Below are 24,980 nucleotides of genomic sequence, written 5' to 3'. Positions count from 1 at the left end.
GCAATATTACCTAATGACCTGCATGCTTCATTTTCCCTATACCAATTAGTACCAGCTGGAAGCACATTAACGTACATAAATAATCAAGCACAGAGAAATGTGATCATTGTGAAGTTGAACACAGGATTTTCATGGTTGAATACAAGAGTTTCACATACATAATATTGTTAAATAGGTGCATTTCTGTTATATGAAAAGCTTTTTTAAAAAAAATGTTATACATTTAATGGTTTTTGTCTTAGAGCTGAACTCTAATCACAAAAACTTTCATATAAATATATCCCTTAGTAGCCACAAAAATTATAAATCCACTTGGTGTGCACCAAATACCTTTGCAGCGCCAGATATTACCTTTTAAAAGTAGTGGTGACATCATCACTGTGCTGTACACAGCCTGTGCAGAGAGCTGTGGGAGGGACCCAGCAGGCCACACCCACTACACGCTGCCTGTAGAAAACGACAGGAGAGGGTGGAGACAAGACCAGTCACCCTGAGAGCAGCAGTGATTGGTCTTTATTACAGGAAGTTCCTGCACAGAGGTAATGTTTCACACTGGATCACTTTATGGATCTGGAAGAAATACACAAAGCACACCAATGATCAAGTAAGAATACACACGTCTTTTTGTATTTAGCCAGTATTTGCTAAATCCAGGGTTCAACTTTAAAGGGACACTGTTCAGTGCCGAGTCAGTTTGGGGAATCTCCACAACATATGGGTAAGATCACCCAAATCATGGGCACATTAACCACTTCAGCTCCGGAAGGTTTACCCCCCTTCATGACCAGGCCATTTTTTGCGATACGGCACTGCATTAATTTAAATGACAATTGCGCCGTCGTACGACACTGTAACCAAATAAAATGTATGTCATTTTTTTCCCACAAATAGGGCTTTCTTTTGGTGGTATTTGATCACCTCTGCGGTTTTTAATTTTTTTGCGCTATAAACAAAAAAAGACTGACAATTTTGAAAAAAAACAAAACACTATTTTTTACTTTCTGCTTTAAACATATCCAATCAAAAAAATTTGAATTTCTTAATCAATTTAGGCCAATACATATTTTGGCCTTAGGCCATAAATCTATCCCATAGTTTGTAGACTTTATCAATTTTGTGCAAAACAATCAATATACACTTATTGGGATTTTTTTACCAAAAATGTAGCAGAATACATATTGGCCTAAATTGATTACGAAATTAGATTTTTTTTTTTACATTTTTTATTGGATGTGTATTATAGTAGAAAGTAAAAAATTTTTTTTTTTTTTCAAAATGTAGGTTGTTTTTTTTGGCGCAAAGTATAAAAACAGCAGAGTTGATCAAATACCACCAAAAGAAAGTTCTATTTGTGGGAAAAAAAGGTCATCGATATTAGTTGGGTACAGTGTCGCACGACCGCGCAATTGTCATTTAAAGCAACGCAGTGCCGTATCGCAAAAAATGGCCTGGTCAGGAAGGGGGTAAAACCTCCCGGAGCTGAAATGGTTAAAGGGGTCAGATCCAAGCACTGTAATGGGGGAATCTCACTGCTACAGCCAATTAGAGGTATAAGGAGCTAGTACATTATTCATCCCTCTGGCATCTCTGCAAACTTGTGATATTAATATAGGTAGTAGATTGTCTCTTTAAACATTTGAACCGAATGCAGTTTAAGTTTTTGCAGGCACCCAGACTAGAGAAATGTTGGCTATTCAGTAACTTGTTTCTTTAACTAGTCTATTTATTTTATTTATGTACCATGCATGGCTCCAATCTATTCATATTGCCCAGTGTTGTAAAAAGGATTTAGATTTGACACCATACATTTAATTTAGTTAATAAATACCAAAATACTTGCAGTTTTGTGAAGCTACTGTTCACTAACTATTATGTACATATGTTTAGAGGAATGCAGTCATAGACACCTTATTGATGTCCCGTGACAGTGCTAGTATGTAAATAGACTGTAATTTTACCTTATGTTCTAAAGTCCAACCAGAATAATTTACACCATTGAACTGGTATTAAAGTGTATATGTTGACTACAGACAGGAAACCTGGAATTAAAGTATACTTGTTACTTTCACTCAGGGCACCTAGACTCGAATTAAAGCATATCTAAATCCGCAAAAAAGATTTAATATCTTGCTGCTTAAGAACCCCTTAAGGGAGAAGTGCAGGATTTAAAAAATAACAATTCATACTTACTGGTTTGATGCTGCAGTTGTCCCCTGCTAGCTCTAAGTCAAAGAATGGAGCGATCACATGACTGCAGATCACTCAGTTCTCAGTCTTCACTGAACAGAGAGCGGTGACTGTCAGTCACCGCTCTCTGCTCTGCTCCTCCAGCGCTCACTGTGGAGTGGCTGGCTTAGGCTCTCAGCGGAGCCTTAACTATTGCAAAGTATTCTGTGACTGGACAAGGTGGAGATCATGATGTCATCGTCCTGTTTCTGACAGCAGTGCCAACTACAGTGTTTCAGAGCTTTCACGGGGATCAGTCAGGTATGGTACATGCATACTTACTGTAACTATGCAAAAATTGCCATACCTGAAATTCAACTTTAAGATATACCTTTTATATAGTACATATGTATAATTGCACCATAGGTTACAGTGATGTACTTTATTCTATCCTGATTAAAATAGTATCTTCCTTTTCCCTATTATAAAGCATAATAGTGAAATGGTTTAGTCTGCAAGTCAGCCATTCTCAACCAGGGTTCTGTGAAATCCCGCCAGACCTCATACGTGCACATACATGGGGCCTCCGTATCACGGGTTTGGTTCACAATACTTTTTGGGGAACCGATCGCTAGGGAGTAAGCTAAAATGCTGACCCCCAGAGGACCTGTCACCAAAGCTTGGTACTGGTCCTTACTGGCTGGCTGCTGTTCACTTCCCACCAGTTCATGGTTACCCATGGCGACTATTCTCCCGATACTCCTGTTAAGTTAACCCTTTGTTTTGGCCTTCCTCTTCTACCTTGTGTGTGATTTACAGGCACTGTTCTTCTGATATGCCATATAGCACCACACACTCCTTTTGAATAACTTCAGACCAGGCTCAGAAATGGTTAATGAAACTTTACTGAGCATTCAGTGGCACAATTCACACTGTACATGAAACAGAGTCCAGCCCTAATCAACTAATGCAGGCTGACCAGGTTCACATCTTGCCCAAAGTAAAGTACATCAGGTCCATTTATGGAGGTTCCTAGTTCTAGGAAGAATCCCAGCAGGGTGACCCAAAAGGGGTGGGGGGGATGCACATGGTCCAGTAGGACTACATGGTGCCACAGTTTTTTCTCTCAAATCCTACGTGGAAAAGAGAGAGAGCTTCTCTGAGCACTCCCTTGTATTTATGTGCCTTACGACAGAGGGCAGGACTCACGGGCAAGTTCTAAAACACGGTTAACCCCTTCTCATCCTGGGAAGCATGGACTAACTACATAGCTACACAGAGCAATTAATACTATTGCAGAGTCAATGATACTTACATGCATACATGCTTACTAGAGATGAGCCGAACACCCCCCGGTTCAGTTCGCAACAGAACATGCGAACAGGCAAATAATTTGTTCGAACATGCGAACACCGTTAAAGTCTATGGGACATGAACTTGAAAACTCAAAAGTGCTAATTTTAAAGGTTAATATGCAAGTTGTCGTCATAAAAAGTGTTTGGGGACCTGGGTCCTGCCCCAGGGGACATGTATCAATGCAAAAAAAAGTTTTAAAAACTGACTTTTTTTCGGGAGCAGTGATTTTAACAATGCTTAAAGTGAAACAATAAAAGTGAAATATTCCTTTAAATTTCATACCTGGGGGTGTCTAGAGTATGCCTGTAAAGTGGCGCATTTTTCCCGTGTTTAGAACAGTCCCTGCACAAAATGACATTTCTAAAGGAAACAAAGTCATTTAAAACTACTTGCGGCTATAATAAATTGTCTATGGGAGAACTCAAAAGTGCTAAAATTTTAAAGGCTTATATGTATGGTATTGTCATAAAAAGTGTTTGGGGACCCGGGTCCTGCCCCAGGGGACATGGATCAATGCAAAAAAAAAGTTTTAAAAACTACCGTTTTTTTCGGGAGCAGTGATTTTAATAATGCTTAAAGTGAAACAATAAAAGTGAAATATTCCTTTAAATTTTGTACCTGGGGGGTGTCTATAGTATGCCTGTAAAGTGGCGCATTTTCCCCGTGTTTAGAACAGTCCCTGCACAAAATGACATTTCTAAAGGAAAACAAGTAATTTAAAACTTCTCGCGACCATAATGAATTGTTGGGTCCCAGCAATACAGATAAAAGTCATTGAAAAAAATGGCATGGGATCCCCCCAGTTTATTACCAGGCCCTTTGGGTCTGGTATGAATATTAAGGGGAACCCTGAACCAAAATTTTAAAAATAAATTGCGTGGGGGTCCCCCAAAATTCCATACCAGGCCCTTCAGGTCTGGTATGGATATTAAGGGGAACCCTGCGCCAATTTTTTTTTAAAAATGGTGTAAGGGTCCCCCTCAAAATCCATACCAGACCCTTCAGGTCTGGTATGGATTTTAAGGGGAACCCCGTGCCAAAATTAAAAAAAAAATGGCGTGAGGGTCCCCCCAAAAATTCATACCAGACCCTTATCTGAGCACGCAACCTGGCAGGCCACAGGAAAAGAGGGGGGACAATTCGTGTCCCATAGACTTTAACGGTGTTCATGTCAAACACATTTTTTGCCTGTTCGCATGTTCTGCTGCGAACTGAACCGGGTGGTGTTCGGCTCATCCCTAGCAACCATTGAAGAGACTCTGTCACAGCTTTTTACGGGTGACAGGTTCTCTTGAAAGAACAACACCCTGCTCACTGATACTCAGCTTCTCTCACTCCATTCCTTTGTTAGAGCCAGGAGTCTAATGCTCACCATACACTAGTAGATTTTCAAACAAACGTTTGTACTAAAATTAATTTTCATCAGTACAGTTGATTTTTTGACAGATGCAGTTCGTACTTAAAAAAAGTTTGCTTTTAACAATCGATTTTAGAGTGAATGAATTTTCCAGACTGAAAACCATATTCACTGTTAGAAATGTATTCGTTCACTAAAATTTTTGCCATCCTGCCACTTTGAATTTTTTCATCATTGTGGTTGAAAATGAACGTCGATTTGACTCCAATAGCCATCAGAAAATCGAACAAACATTCCTAAAACTAAAATAAAAAAATAAAAAAAAGCCCTGGTTGTTTCAAGGCTTAATATTCATTCTGATGGGAGATCAGTGGGAATGCATAAATAACTGAGAGTAAGAAAAATCTAAATATAATAGTTGTTTCTCATTTCTGTCTTGCAGAGCGGAATGATGAAAGAATCTGAACTGAGCAAGATTCCAGCCCAACGACCTCCACCTCAAGGTTGTTTGCAGTACATTCTCGACTGTAATGGCGTTGCAGTAGGACCAAAGCAAGCCCAGGCTGTGTGAGGGGTTGTTGAAGAGAGAGTCTAGCCAAACAAAAAAAAAATCCTAAATTTTGTGCAGTTCTTGCCATGTTTCAGTGCTGACCTGGACTGTGTTTTTCTATGCAGTGTCCCCTCTTTCTGTCTAGTCCGTCTCTTCCTTCTGTTTACTCCTGTGACGCTACTTCTCTATCTCCATTAACCTTGTGATTCCAAGCTGGTGTTAATAGTATACACAGAATTGTGCCTCTTTCAAGTCCAACCTGACTGTTTATTATGACTTTTTTTTAATGTTTTGTGGGGAATAATACCTGACTCCAGTTTCATAGTTTGGGTGTGCGTGCGTATGGGAAAACCCGTGATCTTAACACGACCATTTGCATGACATGGTTAGGAAGCCCTATTCATTATACGTACAGGCTTATCGGAATCCTTTGATTCTGGAACTTTTTTAATTTTATAGAACTTGCCGTCATTGTAATTGTAGGCATGGGTAGACATTGTAGACATGGACTTTAGTACCGTCTGTTCTGTGACTTCATAAAAGAACAATCTCATGCAGGTGTGTGTATTTTTTTTTTCTTTTTTTAGCAATCTTGTGTAAGTGTGATTTGCACGGATAGGCCACTAGTGCAATATTTGTGAACAAGTGTAAAATGTTTCTTTGTAGTCCATATTTTTTTGTCCTGGCTTGTTTGGCTTTGTAAGAGTACCAAGCAAGTGATCGAACATTCCTATAGCTAAGAGATTGTGAGTTCCTCACATTACTTTTATTTGTCGTCAGACTGAAATGTAAATATGACTGAGAAGTTCAGATTATATATGTTGACTTCTCTTACATGTATCTCTCAATAGCCATAATGTGTGATGTGACTCACATAGTTTTTTAGCTTAGCACTACCCAAAGAGGCAATAGGCAATCATGCTGCTCTTAGAATTTATGGGTACAGCTGCTACTGCCTTTCAGTCTTGTGTTGATCCAAAGACTATAATATCTTATGAAAGGGTCAGCAAATTATAGGTTCATATAAAGAATGGGGGGCAACTACCCCTGTAAAGAGACCTCCAATGAGGTCTATGAGTTCTATGAGGTCTATGAGTTGGGTAACCGCTGATATTTTTACATATATACTGTATATCTTACCACAACTCATTCTTAATTACAGTGTGCAGAGTTTTTTACGCTGTCAGAATGGATATTCCTTAGTTGCCCAAGACAACAGAAACACCACACTGCATGTTATTTGTTTTTTTGTTTGCTAAGTGCAATGTAGAATTATATTGTTACATTCAATTACTAGTGTGAGATGTGTGCTCATTAATTTGTCAACCAATGCCATTGTTTGGTCAACTGCTCAATGTGGTCGCTGGTTAAATGCTTTTAATAGTCACTTGGCTAGATGGGGTTCAGTTACCCAGCCATAATAACTGTTGAGTGTTGGCAGAAATGTTTTCTGATTGTGGTCTATCAAATGTCATCTAGGAAGGACAGTAAAAGTTTATATTTGCATGTTGGCAGCCTTATTGCAGTATATGGCCAAAGGTATGTAAACGCCTGACCATCACTTTATTAACATGCTGGACTTCCCATTCCAAAACCATGGCCATTAATATAGAGTTATCCTACCTTTGTGGCTTTAATAGCCCCCACTCTTCTGGGAAGGCTTTCCAAAACATTTTGGAGTGTATTTGTTGCATTTTTGTCCATCAGCCAAAGGAGCATTTGTACGGTCAGTTACTGATTTTGAATCAAAAGACATGGCTTGCATTGGAGTTCCAGTTTATCTAATGGAGTTTATTAGGGTTGAGGTCAGGGCTGTATGTAGACCACTCAAGTTACTTCACACCAGACTCATTAAATCATGTCTTTGTTAACCTGGCTTTACACACAGAGGCTCAGTCATGCTGGAAAAGAAAAAGACCTTCCCCAAACATGTTATGTTAATAACATGCAATGTTATTTAACCACCTCAATACAGGGCACTTTCACCCCCTTCCTGCCCAAGCCATTTTTCAGTTTTCAGCGCTGTTGCATTTTGAATGACAATTGCGCGGTCATGTTACACTGCACCCTAATAAAATTTTTATCATTTTTTCCCCACAAATAGAGCTTTCTTTTGGTGGTATTTGATCACATTTGTGTTTTTTATTTATTGCGCTATAAATAAAAGAAGAGGAACAATTTTGAAAAAACACAATATTTTTTACTTTTTGCTATAATAAATATCCAATTTTTTTTTTTTAAACAAATTTTTTCCTCAGTTGAGTCCGATGTGTATTCTTCTACATATTTTTGGTAAAAAAAAAATTGTGATAAGCGTATATTGATATTTTGTTATAGCATCTACAAAATAGGGGATAGATTTATAGCATTTTTATTTATTTATTTATTTTTTACTAGTAATGTCGGCGATCTGCGATTTTTATTGTGACTGCGATATTGCGGTGGACATATCGGACACTTTTGACACATTTTTTGGGACCATTCACATTTACACAGCGATCCGTGCTATAAAAATGCATTGATTACTGTGTAAATGTGACTGGCAGGGAAGGGGTTAACACTAGGGGGTGATCGAGGGGTTAATGTGTGTCCTAGGGAGGTGATTCTAACTGTGGGGGGAGGGGACTGACTGGGGGAGGTGACCGATCGGTGTCCCTATGTACAAGGGACACACCATCGGTCTCCTCTCCTCTCTGACAGGACGTGGATCTGTGTTTACATACACAGATCCACGGTCCTGCTTTGTTACCCGGCAATCGCAGATGCCCGGCGGACATCGTGGCCGCCGGGTACGCGCACCGGGTCCCGAGCGACGCAGCGGGCACGCGCTCCCTAGTGGCTCGGGAGGGCGATCACGTCATATGACGTCCGCCCAGAACAAGAGCTGCCTCGTCCCGCCGTCATATGACGGTGGGCGGTAGCTTAGTGGTTAAAATCTCTTTTTATCCTGTAGTAGTACCCTACTACTGTAAACACAAGAACTCAATCATTTGGAAGGGTGTTTGCATACTTTGGGCCATGTAGGTAGGTGTAATGCTCAAGTGTACATAAGTGTTTGGCCATTGGCTGTATTCAGTCATGTAGTCAATGAGGATTCTGGATGTACTGCATAAGATATGTCATATTGTGCTATCTCCTGCCTCTTTCTCCCATTCTTCCACATTCTCCTAAAAACATGTTACTCATTTATAGTTAATGGTATAAAAAGTTACACGGTAAATAGCCTTATTCTTATTTGCTTAAGACCATACTACTGTATGTTTATACCAAAGCCAAAGTCTCGGCATGCTGAATGGGCAGGAGATGGTACCAGGACATGCATGTTTCATCTTGTTCCTTTTTTGTACAGGAAAGAACAAATGAGAGGGGCAGCAAACAGAATGGATTAGTACGGGTGCTGGCAAGGGTGACTTTTGGCACTATTGTTTGTGAAGCACCATTATTTAGACTTGCTACATTAGGATTCTAGCATACTTTTAAAGGCATCCCCTTCTTATGCTCTCTATTCATATATATTTTATGTTCAATATTTCTGAGGTTGAACATTTGTGCTATATTGATTGTGGGTCACAGCCACATTCATTTCACTGTCTGTATCGTGATGACTTGTTGAATGTCACAAATGCTTGCTGTCATTCTACTGCTCCATTTAAAGGCCTACATCTTTAGAACAACATCATCTAAGGGCTGATATCACTGTCCAGTGGTAGAATTCATGACACCTGCTCGAAACACATTCTTTCACCTCCCATATCTTGAAAATCAGGGAGGAGATACAAAAACGGGCTTGAGGAATACAATTGTTTGGGTTCACTGTACAGCAAAGATCATCTCACATACTTTTTATTGTGCCTGAATTACCAATTAAATAGTGATTGTAGATTCCATCACTGTGGTTAAAGGGTTAGATGTACCAAATCTGATTGCTCAGTTATGCCTGGGTGCTGGTGAGAATAATTGTTGCATATTATAATTGTAGAGGACCACAGCAAGGAGCTCACCCCTTGGATGTCCTAACTCTGTTCTCTCCACTTCATAGCCATAATTTATCCTGCCCAGTGCTTAATGAAGGTACTATCCTGACCTTTCAAGCAAGATCTACAGGGGCAATTTTTATGACCTGAATACAGCTGCTAAGATCAATAGAAATTATTTGATATGAGTAATGATCAATTGAGCAGATGGAACAATAGATTTCCTACGGTTTAAATTACACAAAATGCAGTAGCCATTAATCGCATACCAACAAACAATGCTCCAATTGTGCGCAATTTATCTCTGCTACATGCTTCTTGCATAGGTGTAGCTTGCTGCATAGGGAGCTATTTGTTCTACTGTATCTGTTTTGCTTTGGGTGGCTTCTCTTCCATCATCCACGTAGCTCTATCCTGAGGATTCCATGGTACTGCTGCAGAGACACTAGCAGGTAGAGCATGACATGGGGTAATCTCTTTGATGTAGGTCCACTCAAATGATGGAACCTACTAGTGTTTGCTGTAAACTGAGTTGTTTTTGGCGGATTTATTTTTTAACAGCTGTATCAGGTTTTTTTTCCTGTGAAGTGAAACCTTGCTATTGCCATTAAATAGTGTCAGTTTTTCATCTTATGCTCCAATCTGTGCATGCTTGTTGTGTGCGAGTTCCACTGCCAGCCCATTATTGTTCAGTGTATACAATGTGGCAGTCAAAATAAGCCAAGTTGGGGAAAGCTAGTTCTCTATACCAGAGAGTGTTATTTTATAATTTATATAAATCTCTGGACTGCCACTGGTAACATTTGGGATTATATTTCTGGCATGTAAGCATGTTTCAGTGCAGTGTTGTGGGAAGCAAGCCAGTCGTCTTAAAATGTAGATTCATGTACTTTTGGTTTTAGTAAAAAAATGTTTTTTGTTTCCGTTTGTTAGGTTTTTTTTTGTACAAAGCCAGTTGTATGACAGAGTAGATGATGGATGTTTGACTGCAGTGATTAATGTGAAATATCTTGTACAGCTTAATGTGCAATAAAGAAAATAATATCTGCCTTCAGTGTATAGTTTCTGGACTGTTGGTATACCCAATTCCTCAGTTAACTACAGGCACACAGTTATCTATTTTCAAAAATGCGCATTCACATGTCTTGTACAGTTTAAAAAAAATTTTTTTTTTAAATGTTGCCCTTATAACTTGCAATGAAATGTTTTTCCTTTAATGGCAGTTGAACTGTCACTTGGATTAGGTGAAATCTGTTTCATAACAAACATTTCAATGATGCAAGTGACAGAACTTATTCCCCCCATACTACTTTATGATTGGTGGACTTACTGCCTGTTGGCAGTTTCAAAAGCTTATCAGTTGATGCAGCTAATCACACAGCTGTAAGACGCAAAGGGTTTTATCCATCGTAAAATGGAAACCAGTGTTAAAGGTCAACTTGCACCAAAATTTAGACACATCTTGAAAACAACGAAAAGAATGAAAAAGGGCAGTTGGGTAGAACAATTAGGTAACACAATTATTAGTTCAAAACACACCTGAAATCTTTAATCATCTATGATTTATTGTATAAAGTATGTTAAAAGGTAACTCCACCTTCAAATTAATATAGCATATGCAGTGAATAGACAAGCCATACTGTAATTTAATGTTATGAAAAATTATGTTTTCTTTTCAGTCTGCAGCTGCTGTAATTTTTTTCAGTACAATTTAAGACAATGTGGAGTACACTATTGGTGTATCGAACACCCTCCAGAAATGTCATTACCTGCTTTGATTGGCTCACTGAGTGCAAATTTGCACTAAGATATAGGTCAAATTGTAGGCACTCCTTGCAATTCGGTTTCAATAAGATACTCGCCAAGGGTTAAATACTTAGAGGGATGCCAACACTGCAGCTTATCTCATCAGAACATTGTGAATGCACCAGGAGATTATAATGAACTAGATCCTCCCATTCAGAATCAATTTGCAAAGGACATGGTGAAACAAACAGCTATTTCTTCAGAGCAGAAAAAGGTAGGAGTCTGTTACACTATTTGTTAAAATCCTTGCAACTGGCAGGGATCATCCAGAGGGGAATGTTTTTTTTTTAACAAAAGTGGAATTACACTTTTAGTAAGATCATCAAGTCAATATTATATTATGTTAAACACTGATCCATTGGGTATAAATCTTCTGTACATATATAGAGCTTTTGTAAGCAGTACTGCTTTACCAGTTTATTAAAGCAGTCAAGGGTTGTGTCTTCATTTGCTACTACCTCTTGTGTGAATGTGCTGAGAGCTTTGGAGAAATTCCCTAACTGTTTCAGCATTAACCACTAGACGGGGAAAATAGCAGAGTGGTGCATGTCTTTTCTCACTATCACCTGTCAGGATTTGCTGGAGAGGATTATGGGTTTTCCCCTTAAAGCTTACTCACTGATTTTAGCTGACAGGGGTACAGCCCATGAATTTGTTCTCACTTTAGTTGATATTTTATTAAATTAATTTTATTATACTTTCAGATTTGGTTTTTGGTAAGCTTTTCAGCGTTTTTTTATTAGTACTTTTAATTTTAAAAAAATGTGTGCTCATACAGTAGAATATAATGTGTGGTTGTCCCCTTACACTAAATTTCACCTGCTAAGCTTTAGTTGCAGCTCTCAGCACTGGAAAAACCCAAGAGACACAGCAGTGGCCCTGTTTGTTCTGAAGAAGTTAACATAGGGGTTCTTGATTTTTGTTACATTAATTCACTAAAAATCCCATTTTATAATTTAAAGCAAATATAAAATTTTAAAAAAAGATCTACTTTCCTGGTTGTAGCTGATTTAAACATATTCAAAATTATTTACCAAGAGCAAACATACAGCAAGAAGTGGAGTACAAACTCCTGATCCAAATGCATGTTCGATGCTAGAACCTCAGACAACAAGGAACTATTTACAAAAGGTGAAGAACAATGGCAGCAAACTTTTTTCTTCCCTTTAAAACATGATAGATGATATATTGTAAGGGAGTCTCTAAGACTGTATTCAGACATCATGCTGCCCTAGGCACACAATATTGATGACATTCTTTTGAACAAGCTCTATTCCTTATATCATGTGGTTATTTTAATACAAACTGATGTTAGAATGTGATATTGGAGGTAGCCTACAGTCTGGTTGTATGCAGAGATATTTCTCAACTGCTTAGCTCACCAAACAAGAGCAATGAATGTTGGCTTCCTATTTTCTGAAATTTTGCCTTCACTCCCTATCCTCCTACAATTGTCCTACTAAATTTAGCCAAAGATGTCTTGAGGTGGGCAGAAAATAGAAGCACAATTAGAAAACCGTTACCATTGTTTGTATTCTGAGGATTATGGCTGCCCCCTCTAACCTCACTGCCTTAAGGAATGCCACACAAGTCCCCTAAAGTGAACCTGTGACCAGACTATGGACATGCAAGTATTTTCATATTTGTATTAGGCAAAAATGAGCTTTAAAACAGGCTCTCACTGAACTCTGTACCTGCAGGCACCATGGAGCAATCCATCCTTAAAGTTCATAGCAGAAGCTCTGAAGTTGATCTTTCAGCAGCTCAGCTCACCCTGTTGACCTTCTCAGAGCTCCTGCTCTATATATACAAGAGAAAACCTAGTGCTCAAGGCACGATGTAACCCCCCTGGATTTTAAAAGACGGACCAGGTAATAATGTAAAAAAATATATTTATTTATGGAAATCACACAATAAAATTGCATTAGCAAAAAAGGTATAATAATCAAGGATATATGTACATTATGCAATATTAGTAGCAAAGAAATTGAATACAAACAGTGGCATGAATCTCAGCTACCATATGTGCTTATGTAACGTATGTTACTTATTAAACTGTATCATAGTTAGTTAGTCAGGTTGAAAAAAGACACAAGTCCATCTAGTTCAACCATTAAAAAAAAAAAAAAAAATCATACAAAAAACAATATTCCTTATATTGAAGAATACTTTTTGATTCTCCAAATGACATTAAGCCTCTGAGGAAGGACTACACGGTCCGAAACATGTCAGGCGTCATTTTGTAGCATGAACTCTCGCTAGCCCATCAACGCACATATGGTAGCTGAGATTCATGCCAATATTTGTATCCAATTTCTTTGCTACTAACATTGCATAATGTACATATATCCTTGATTATTTTACCTTTTTTGCTAATGCAATGTTATTGTGTGATTTCAATAAATAAACATTTTTTTACATTATTACCTGGTCCGCCTTTTAAAATCCAGAGTGGTTACACCTTGCCTTGAGCACTAGGTTTTCTCTTGTATGCTATATTGGATCAGACGGACCAGGTTTGATACACACATTGCCAATCCCTGCTCTATTATCTGCTTTGTATATACATTACAGATTTAAAGGCTGGAAGGCTGCTGAGTCACTGCTGGGAGAGGGGTGCAGTGTGAGCTGAGCTAGTTTAGACAAGCATGTCAGTTCTGCTATGAATTGCTCCACAGTGCCTGCAGCTGTTAAGGTCAGTGAGGGCTTAGTTAAAAGCTAATTTACCGCTTACAACCACTTAAATGCTCATATTCCAGCCACAGGTTCACCTTGAGATAAATATAATTTTATTTTTTTTAATCTATAACTAGATAGTGTACGTGACAGAGCTAAATTTGTTGCCACAATTTACTGACTGTGCATGCGCTATCTGCTGTAAAATAAATAATGCTTCTGGTGAAATAAGATTGTATCTGAACCTGAATTATGTGAACACTGTAATAAAACACAACACACCAGCTTGATCCTATAGAATATTTATTCTTCTTAATCTGTTGAATTAATGCCTGATAGATACATTTGAGTTTCGGTTTGAAACATAATAAATAGATCTTTTGGTATGTACAATGATCATTAGCAATTGTATTCCTCACCACCCACGGGGTTCAACAAAATTAACACTAACCAGATGCATTTGTGTACTTGAACCGGAATACCGATACACCCCTCCCCCCAATTCTGCCCTCCCCAATCCATCTGGCAAAATGTGTTTATGTCTCTATCTAACATAAAGGTTTTAGAATAATGTTAATAGTTGGGGAGGCAAACAAGGTATATTTAATAACTATAATATGATTGTTATTTGTAGCTATGAAGACATACTGCTCAAACTACTGTTATCCTTTAGTTTTAGACAGCATTTCAGACTTTATGATGGTTAGTAGAACATTAAGAGAACTTTAGCGAGCCATAGCTAATCCGCTCTTTTTAAAGATTTTATCTTCCAGGTCCACTCCATAGTGTGGGGTTCTTCTAAAATGTTAACTTGGTTGCTTAAGTAGAAACATCCTTTCTCATATGATCCAATCAGATGTGAAATAAAATCTGAAATAAATCGGTGTGTGAAGGGAATAAGTAATAAATACATCAGCAGAGACTATACCGGTAAATACAGGGTGTCCCAAAAGTCGCCATACATAGGGAAAATGGGAAATTGTAGCGTAATGTACCTTTATTTACAAAATAAATTTTACTAAATATTTGCAAAACATGAAGTCTTCTCCCCTACCCTTGAGGAACATGTTCCAAGATACATGTTGTTATGCAAGTAATTGCATTTCAAATTAGTTCCTTTAAATGGTCATTGTTTCTAATCTTTTCCTTGTATACCATGGATTTTAAGTGGCCCCACAAGTGGGGAAAGATCAGGGGATCATGCAGGCCATTCCAGCGACCAATCCACAAACTATCTCCATACGCTGATACTATAATGAGGTGGTGTCCCATCATGTTGAAAAGAAGATAACTCTTCATCTTCGTTTAAGAGAGACAGCTTTATGTTATCCTGTAGAATGTTTAAATATAAAAAAAAATAAAATATAATATGATTTTTTTTTTTTCCTATTTATGGAGACTTTTGGGACACCCTATGAGGTGCTAATAAGTCAACTGGATCAAGTGTGCATACAGAAACAAAATATTTCAGCTCTAATAGGTGAATTTTTCAGGAAATTAATATAATTATCTTTTCTGAAGAAAATGATCCTATAGGCCAAAAGAAATTATGATTTGGCGATAGAACTTTTCCGTGTGTCCTCCTAGAAGAAATATATGCGTGACATCGGTGAAACCGGTCAGGGACCAGAACTGCTGGAGATGAGGCACTCTCCTAGCTGCCAGGGGAAGAACTTCTCCAGTAAGAGTGGGGGGGAAGCAAAGGGAAAGGATAGCCAGATTCTGGTGGTAGGGGACTCAATTCTTAGAAGGACAGAGAGGGCAATCTGTGACAAAGACCTGAAGCGCCGAACTGTATGCTGTCTAGCAGGCGCTCGGGTTCGGCACTTCACGGATCTGCTGGACAGATTACTGGTAGGGGCTGGGGAAGACCCGGCTGTCATGGTGCACGTTGGCACCAGTGACAAAGTCAGAGGCAGATGGAGTGTCCTAAAGAACGATTTTAGGGACTTAGGAGCTAAATTGAGGAAAAGGACCCTCCACGATAATATTCTCAGGAATACTACCTGTACCTCAAGCCACACCAAAAGGCAGGGGGAGATTAGGGAAGTAGACAAGAGGCTGAGGAGCTGGTGTAATAAGAAGGGTTTGGGTTCCTGGAGAACTGGGCCGACTTCTCAGTCAGTCACCAGTTCTATAGAAGGGATGGACTGCACCTAAATGAGGAGGGTGCAGATCTGCTGGGAGTGAAGATGGCTGAAAAGTTAGAGGGTTTTTTTAGATTAGGTGACGGGGGGAGGGTAAAGAGGTAGAGATAGTCAGCAATGAACATATTCATGAGGGCAGTATTGGGGGCATTCATGGTAGATTGACTAAAGCACATAAACCGGAGGTAAGTATGGTAACAAGTCCTATTTGCAATCTCGGAACACCTAATAAGAGGACAGTATGCGACCGGTCTAAACTATGGGGCATGTTCACCAATGCCAGGAGCCTGGTGGACAAGATGGGTGAACTAGAGATACTGTTGAATGAGGAGAATTTAGATTTTGTGGGAATTTCAGGAGACCTGGTTCAACAGCTCTCGTGATTGGCTGGCAACCATTCAAGGGTATTCCCTTTATCGCAGGGATAGAGAGGGAAAAAAAGGAGGAGGGGTGTGCCTGTATATCACGAATAATGTACAAGTGAATGTGAGAGATGACATCAATAAGGGAGCTAGGGTAGAGGTGGAATCCTTATGGGTAGCACTCCAAAGGGATGAAGCTAAGGGGAAAATAATACTGGGAGTATGCTATAGGCCCCCTAACCTGAGAAAGGAGGGGGAGATGGACCTCCTATCACAATTTGGATTAGCAGCAAGGATGAGAAGTGTTATCATAATGGGGGATTTCAATTATCCAGACATAGAATGGGCGGAGGGAACCACGTATTCGTCTAAGGCTAGCCAGTTCCTTGTCTTGCAGGACAATCTCATGGGTCAGATGATTTACGTACCTACTAGAAACAAGGTATTACTAGATCTACTGATTACCAACAATACAGACCTGATCACGGATGTGGAAATACGGGGCAATTTAGGAAACAGCGATCACAGGTCAATTGGCTTCAGTATAAATCACACAAAAAGGAAACAGAAGGGGAACACAAAGACACTGAATTTCAAAAGAGCCAACTTCCCTAAACTATGAAGCTTGCTAGAAGATATAAATTGGGATAAAATCTTAGAAACAAAGAACATGGAGGAGAGATGGGTTTGCTTTAAGAGCATATTAAATAAGGGCATTAGCCAGTGCATCCCATTGGGAAATAAATTTAAAAGAATGGACAAAAGTCCTGAAAAATGCAGTCCAATGTAAAAATGCATATAAAAGCAAAGGAGAAGACCTTAACCACTTGACCACTGGGCACTTAAACCCCCTTCCTAACCAGACCAATTTTCAGCTTTCGGTGCTCTCACACTTTGAATGACAATTACTCAGTCATACAACACTTTACCCATATGAAATTTTTGTCCTTTTTTTCACACAAATAGAGCCTTCTTTTGGTGGTATTTAATCACCGTTGGGTTTTTTATTTTTTGCGCTATAAAAGAAAAAAGACTGAAAATTTGGTAAAAAAATGAATTTTTCTTTGTTTCTGTTATAAAATTTAGCAAATTAGTAATTTTTCTTCGTAAATTTTGGCCAAAATTTATACTGCTACATATCTTTGGTAAAAATAAGTACAACTTGGTGTATATTATTTGGTCTTTGTGAATGTTAGAGAGTCCAAAAGCTATGGTGCCAATATCTGAAAATTGATCACACCTGAAGTACTGACGGCCTATCTCATTTCTTGAGACCCTAACATGCCAGAAAAGTACAAATACCTCCCAAATGACCCATACTTGGAAAGAAGACATTCCAAGGTATTTAGAAAGATGCATGGTGAGTTTTTTTGAAATTGTCATCTTTTCCCACAATTCTTTGCAAAATCAAGATTTTTTTTTTTCTTTTTTTTTTTTCACAAAATTGTCATATTAGAAGGTTATTTCTCACACACCGCATATGCATACCACAAATTACACCCCAAAACACATTCTGCTATTACTCTCGAGTACGGCGATACCACATGTGTGAGACTTTTACACAGCGTGGCCACATACAGAGGCCCAACATGCACGGAGCACCTCCAGGCGTTCTGGAGCACCCAGGCCAATTCTTATATTTCTCTCCTACATGTAAAAATAATAATTTATTTGCTAGAAAATTACATAGAACCCCAGAACATTATATATATATTTTTTTAAGCAAAGACCCTAGAGAATACAATGGCGGTTGTTGCAACTTTTTATCTTGCACGGTATTTGCGCAGCAATTTTTAGAACGCGTTTTTTTGGGAAAAAAAACAGTTTTGTGCTTTAAAAAAAAACAAAACAGTAAAGTTAGCCCAATGTTTTTGCATAATGTGAAAGATGAAGTTACGCCGAGTAAATAGATACCTAACATGTCACCCTTCAAAATTGCACACTCTCGTGGAATGGTGCCAAACGTCACTACTTAAAAGTCTCCATAGGTGACGCTTTAAAATTTTTTACTGGTTACATGTTTTGAATTACAGAGGAGGTCTAGGGCCAAAATTATTGCTCTCGCTCAAACGTTTGCAGTGATACCTCACATGTGTGGTTTGAACACCGTTTTCATATGTGGGCGGGACTTACGTATGTGTTCGCTTCTGCATGCGAGCACACGGACATGGGCGCTTTAAAAAATTTTTTTTTTTTTATTGTTTATTTTACTTTATTTATTTTAGTTTGACACTTTTTCCCCCCCAAAAAAATTTTTGATCACTTTTATTTCTATTACAAGGAATGTAAACATCCCATGTAATAGGAATATGGCATGACAGGTCCTCTTTACAGTGAGATATGGGGTCAATAAGACCTCACATCTCACCTCTAGGCTGTGCCTAAAATTAAAAAAAAAAAAAAACGATCTTGGCTTTGATCGTAGCGGTGAGTCAGTAGAAGCACCGGAGGGTGGCGGGAAGGGGGGGGCGTCCCCTCTCGCCTCCCATAAGAACGATCAAGTAGTGGAACAGCCGCTATGATCATTCTTATGGTGTAGGAAATCGCCGGCTAAAAAAGGTGATATCTGAATGATGCCTGTAGCTGCAGGCATCATTCAGATATCCCCGCTCAAAGTCAAGGACGTCATATGACTGTGGGCGGGAACTGGTTAAAAATTGCGGAGTATTGCGGGGTATTGCAGAGTATTGCGGAGTAGTGCAGGGTATATTGCAGGGTATATTGCAGAGTATTGCGGGGTATATTGCAGAGTATTGCCGGGTATATTGCAGAGTATTGCGGAGTAGTGCAGGGTATATTGCTGGGTATATTGCAGAGTATTGCGGGGTATATTGTAGAGTAGTGCCGGGTATATTGCAGAGTATTGCTGTGTATATTGCAGAGTAGTGCCGGGTATATTGCAGAGTATTGTCGGGTATATTGCAGAGTAGTGCCGGGTATATTGCAGAGTATTGCGGGGTATTATGCAGAGTATTGCGGGGTATTATGCAGAGTATTGCAGGGTATTATGCAGAGTATTGCAGGGTATTATGCAGAGTATTGCGGGGTATTATGCAGAGTATTGCTGGGCATATTGCAGGGATGGCTGAGCATGGAGGGATGGATGGATGTGACTACAATTGTCACTGAGCACCGCTGTGGGCACTACACATGCAGCCCACAGCGGTGCTGCCATCCGATCCCTCCCCCTCTCCCCTCGCACTGTACCGATCGGTACAGAGAGGGTAGGGAGGACATGTTGACATGTGATGACATGTGATCGCTCCGTCATTGGCGATCAGCGGCCGTTTACCGTGATCCGTGATGCACCGGGTCCTCTGGACCCGGCGGTCACGGAAGTTCTCCCAGGGGGCGCGCGAGAGCAGTATTCTGGGAGGACGTCCATGGACATCCACCCAGAACTAGCCGACCGCGCTGTAGCCATCTTTCGGCTATGGCCCGGTCGGCAAGTGGTTAAAAAAATACAAGACTGAGGGATCATCATCAGCATTCAGATTTTACAAAGAATGCAACAAGATATGTAAGGGTGCAATTAGGGTGGCTAAGATAGAACACGAAAGACACACACCGGAGGAGTGCAAAAAAACCCCCAAGAAATTCTTTACGTATATAAACAGTAAAAAAGGGAGGACAGACCATTTTGGCCCCATAAAGAATGAGTAAGGACATCCGGTAACAAAGGATGGGGAGATGGCGAAGGTTTTGAATTTATTCTTCTCCTCAGTCTTCACGAGGGAATCGGGGGGCTTCAGTAACCAAAACTGCAGTGTTTGTCCTCATGACACATCACAGGAAGCTCCCTCATGGCTAACAGAGGACAGAATAAGAAATAGGGACCAGACAGGACTAGATGGCTTGCACCCGAGGGTACTTAGTCAAGTAATTGGCAGACCATTGTTCCTAATTTTTCCTGACAGTCTACTGACTGGAATGGTACCAGCTGATAACGGTATCATTAGCAGTAATCAGCATGGATTCATGAAGAATCATTCTTGCCAAACCAATCTATTAACCTTCTATGAGGAGGTGAGCTGCCATCTAGATAAAGGAAGGCCCGTAGACATGGTGTATCTGGATTTTGCAAAAACATTTGACACAGCTCCCCATAAACATTTACTTTAGAAAGTAAGGTCTGTTGGCATGGACCATAAGGTGAGTATATGTATTAAAAACTGGCTACAAGGGCGAGTTCAGAGTTTGGTGATAAATGGGGAATACTCGGAATGGTCAGGGGTGGATAGTGGGGTCCCCCAGGGCTCTGTGCTTGGACCAATCCTGTTTAATTTGTTCATAAAAGACCTGGAGGACAAACAGTTTAATCTCTGTATTTGCAGATGACCTTAAGCTAAGCAGGGCAATAACTTCTCCACAGGATGTGGAAACCTTGCAAGAAGATCTGAACAAATTAATGGGGTGGGCAACTACACGGCAAATGAGGTTTAATGTAGAAAAATGTAAAATAATGCATTTGGGAGGCAAAAATATGAATGCAATCTACTCACTAGGGGGTGAAAATCTGGGGGAATTTAGGATGGAAAACTACCTGGGGGTCCTAGTAGATGATAGGCTCAGCAATGGCATTCAATGCCAAGCTGCTGCTAACAAAGCAAACAGAATATTGGCATGTATTAAAAAGGCGATCAACTCCAGGGATAAAGCGATAATTCTCCCACTCTACAAGACTTTGGTCCGGGCTCACCTGGAGTATGCTGTCCAGTTCTGGGCACCAGTCCTCAGAAAAGATGTACTGGAAATGGAGCAAGTACAAGGGAGGGCAACAAAGCTAATAAAGGGTCTGGACGATATTAGTTATGAAGAAAGGTTGCGGGCACTGAACTTATTCTCTCTGGAGAAGAGACGCTTGAGAGGGGATATGATTTCAATTTACAAATACCATACTGGTGACCCCACAGTAGGGATAAAGCGGAAGGGAGTTTAATAAGACACGTGGCCACTCACTAAAATTAGAAGAAAATAGGTTTAACCTAAAACTGCGTAGAAGGTTCTTTACTGTAAGAGCGGCAAGGATGTGGAATTCCCTTCCACAGGTGGTGGTTTCAGTGGGGGGCATCGATAGTTTAAAAAAACTATTAGATAAGCACCTGAACGACCGCAACATACAGGGATATACAATGTAATACTGACATATAATCACACACATAGGTTGGACTTGATGGACTTGTGTCTTTTTTCAACCTCACCTACTATGTAACTACAGTGGGGACGGAAAGTATTTAGACCCCCTTAAATTTTTCACTCTTTGTTATATTGCAGCCATTTTCTAAAATCATTTAAGTACATTTTTTTCCTCATTAATGTACACACAGCACCCAAAAACAAGAATTGTTGACATTTTTGCAGATTTATTAAAAAAGAAAAACTGAAATATCACATGGTCCTAAGTATTCAGACTCTTTGCTGTGACACTCATATGTTTAACTCAGGTGCTGTCCATTTCTTCTGATCATCCTTGAGATGGTTCTACACCTTCATTTGAGTCCAGCTGTGTTTGATTATACTGATTGGACTTGATAAGGAAAGCTACACGCCTGTCTATATAAGACCTTACAGCTCACAGTGCATGTCAGAGCAAATGAGAATCATGAGGTCAAAGGAACTGCCTGAAGAGCTCAGAGACAGAATTGTGGCAAGGCAAAGATCTGGCCAAGGTTACAAAAAAAAATTCTGCTGCACTTAAGGTTCCTAAGAGCACAGTGGCCTCCATAATCCTTAAATGGAAGACGTTTGGGATGACCAGAACCCTTCCTAGAGCTGGCCGTCCGGCCAAACTGAGCTATCGTGGGAGAAGAGCCTTGGTGAGAGAGGTAAAGAAGAACCCAAAGATCACTGTGGCTGAGCAGTGCACAGGACCTCAGACTGGGCCGAAGATTTACCTTCCAACAAGACAATGACCCTAAGCACACAGCCAAAATAACGAAGGAGTGGCTTCACAACAACTCTGTGACTGTTCTTGAATGGCCCAGCTAGAGCCCTGACTTAAACCCAATTGAGCATCTCTGGAGAGACCGAAAAATGGCTGTCCACCAACGTTTACCATCCAACCTGACAGAACTGGAGAGGTTCTGCAAGGAGGAATGGCAGAGGATCCCCAAATCCAGGTGTGAAAAACTTGTTGTATCTTTCCCAAAAAGACTCATGGTTGTATTAGATCAAAAGGGTGCTTCTACTAAATACTGAGCAAAGGGTCTGAATACTTAGGACCATGTAATATTTCAGTTTTTCTTTTTTAATAAATCTGCAAAATGTCAAAAATTCTGTGTTTTTCTGTCAATATGAGGGTGCTGTGTGTACATTAATGAGGAAAAAAAAATGAACTTAAATGATTTTAGCAAATGGCTGCAATATAACAAAGAGTGAAAAATGTAAGGGGGTCTGAATATGTTCTGTCCCCACTGTATGTAACTATATATGGTTTTTTAGATACATGGTAATACAACCCTGAAAATGTGTTTCAATTGTTTTTGTTGAGTGAGCATGCATTCTACCTTTGAATGTATAGCCTTAGTAATTAAAACAGAAGTGCAGCCAAAACTTTCTTCTAGTTCTGAAAAAAAGTGAGAAAGAGTTTGAAAGATCTACCCTAACAATGTTTCTTGGCACCCACTGTCTGCAAGGGGAAATCTAACCCTTTACAGTTGTCAATGACACAGAAGGGAACATCCCTCAATGGGGATGCCTGCTCCGGTGACAATTCTTAAAGAAAGGATTGCCCCCACTTTGGGTAGATTTTGCTTTTTGTGATATCTTTGGGAGAGGAAATGAAAGAGGTCCCCCAGATAAAGAAAACAGAAGAAAAAACCTCTACTAACTCTTACCCACGCTAACCAAACTATTTTAACGAGAATTACTTTAAGGTAGGGCTGTCGCAAACCTGGGCAATTCAAACTGGATTAGTTATACCTTGGCTACACACTTTTCCAAACTTTGATTTTGGATCTTAATCCAGTTGCAGCTGAAAAAAGCATAAAACCTGCTCACCACTTCTATCAAAGTTAACCTCATGAACAACTTGGGAGCAGCATATAACAGATTGGATAGACAGCACTTCACAGTTTTCTACTCAAATGTTTTACATAGCATAGTAATGATCACATAGCATATCAAAAGGACAATCCCTGCTCAGTACCCTGTGATTTTAAGTATGCTGGTTTGAAGCCCAGCTCCAAGAATTAGAATAAATATACCTTTGCAGTGGCCATCCCCTCATTTCAGCAGCGAAATGCTCATTGTTTATTGGGGGTAGAGCGGTACAGGCATTATTACCCTTTCCACCACTCCGTCCGACTTTGGTGCTGTCCTGTTCTCTTCGAAGCCCCAGTCTGTGGGCAGTCCCTCAGTTTTATCACATACAATGCAGGGCTATTAACCCTGCATTGTACATTGAAAGGGTGAGCATGTATTCCCAGCAGCTTACAGAGGGGAAAAACTCTGCTGGAGTATAGAGAAAAGTATTTCTCCTTATTCTGGCACCCCTAGACTTAACAATAACATGCATGTAACCCTTGCAGTGCGGGGAGGGTTGGGCTTGTGCTAGGTTTTTTTTCTAAATTCTGGAGTTGGGCCTCAAAACACTGTTGAAAAAGCCTTTTAGATTGCTAGCTTTCCATTTTTCATTTTAAAGTAATGGTCATGGCCAATAGGAAATTTGAAAGGTTGCAAAGGGCAGAATCAAGCAAGACTCTACACTTATCTCCCAACTTTTGAGAGGGGAACAAGGGACACCTATTAGCAAAAGTATGTAGGCATAGGACACGCCCCCCTTCCAAGTCCACGTAAAGCAGAATTATACAAAAAATGATTAGTTAAACCCACAAGTGCTTTTTTACCACCACTATTCCTTTATACTGGCTTTTAAAATTTAAAAATGCAGCAATTTAAAATTTGGATAAAAGGTGTAGCACTGGGAAATACTTTTTGAAAGATAAATAGTGCATTTTTATATACAACTATACAGATCTTACAAAAATGAGGGACAAATGCGGATGAAAGAGGGACAGATGGACTTTGTTCCAAATCAGGGACAGTTGAGAGATATGTTTTTACAGGTAAAGTCACCATTTGCATATGTCAGTCAGCTCACCTGCCTGTGTTTCTATATCTTTCTAACATTTTCACTAAAAGTAACTTATGCTTTTGCATTTTGTCATCACAACCTCAGTTTTGATTAGATTTTTGATTTTAAAGCACCGTGTGAACAGTAGTTTGGTAGGCCCAGGTTACTTCATCTTCCTAATCACTCTCAGCAATGCCGTTCGTTCTGGATTTTACCAGTACAAGTGAAACTACAGTAGTTTCTCAAACAGCAGAATCAGCAGCAGCAGCTTGCTCAGACCACATGCAGACATTTCATATCAGCCACAATGTTCTTCTAAACTAAGGAAGCAGAAGCACTTCATATATATGACATTTTACAAAAATGCTGACCAACGTAATAATGAATTTCACAATCCTGCACTAAATATACAATACAGTATGTCAACTGCAACAATGTCAGCCTGGGTCATGCTATTGAAATAATTTTCCTATTGTTTGAATCATATACCACAAGTTATTTAGTTATCAAAT

At 39.6% G+C, this 24,980-nt stretch overlaps 1 protein-coding gene across 1 annotated transcript in view; it reads left to right on the top strand.

Moving 5' to 3' along the window:
* The window catches only part of SYN2 (synapsin II), a 446,027-nt gene that overhangs the window by 382,815 nt on the left and 38,232 nt on the right, over positions 1-24,980 (top strand). The window contains exon 11 of the mRNA XM_073592359.1: positions 5,322-5,382. Within this exon, the coding sequence (XP_073448460.1) occupies positions 5,322-5,382 (61 nt within the window). The remainder of the gene's footprint in view (positions 1-5,321; positions 5,383-24,980) is intronic.

This window comes from Aquarana catesbeiana, linkage group LG07, assembly GCF_042186555.1.
Source record: "Aquarana catesbeiana isolate 2022-GZ linkage group LG07, ASM4218655v1, whole genome shotgun sequence".
Classification (NCBI taxonomy): Eukaryota; Metazoa; Chordata; class Amphibia; order Anura; family Ranidae; genus Aquarana; species Aquarana catesbeiana.
Note: the sequence above shows the minus strand (reverse complement) of the source record. Positions and strands in the feature narration are given on the sequence as shown.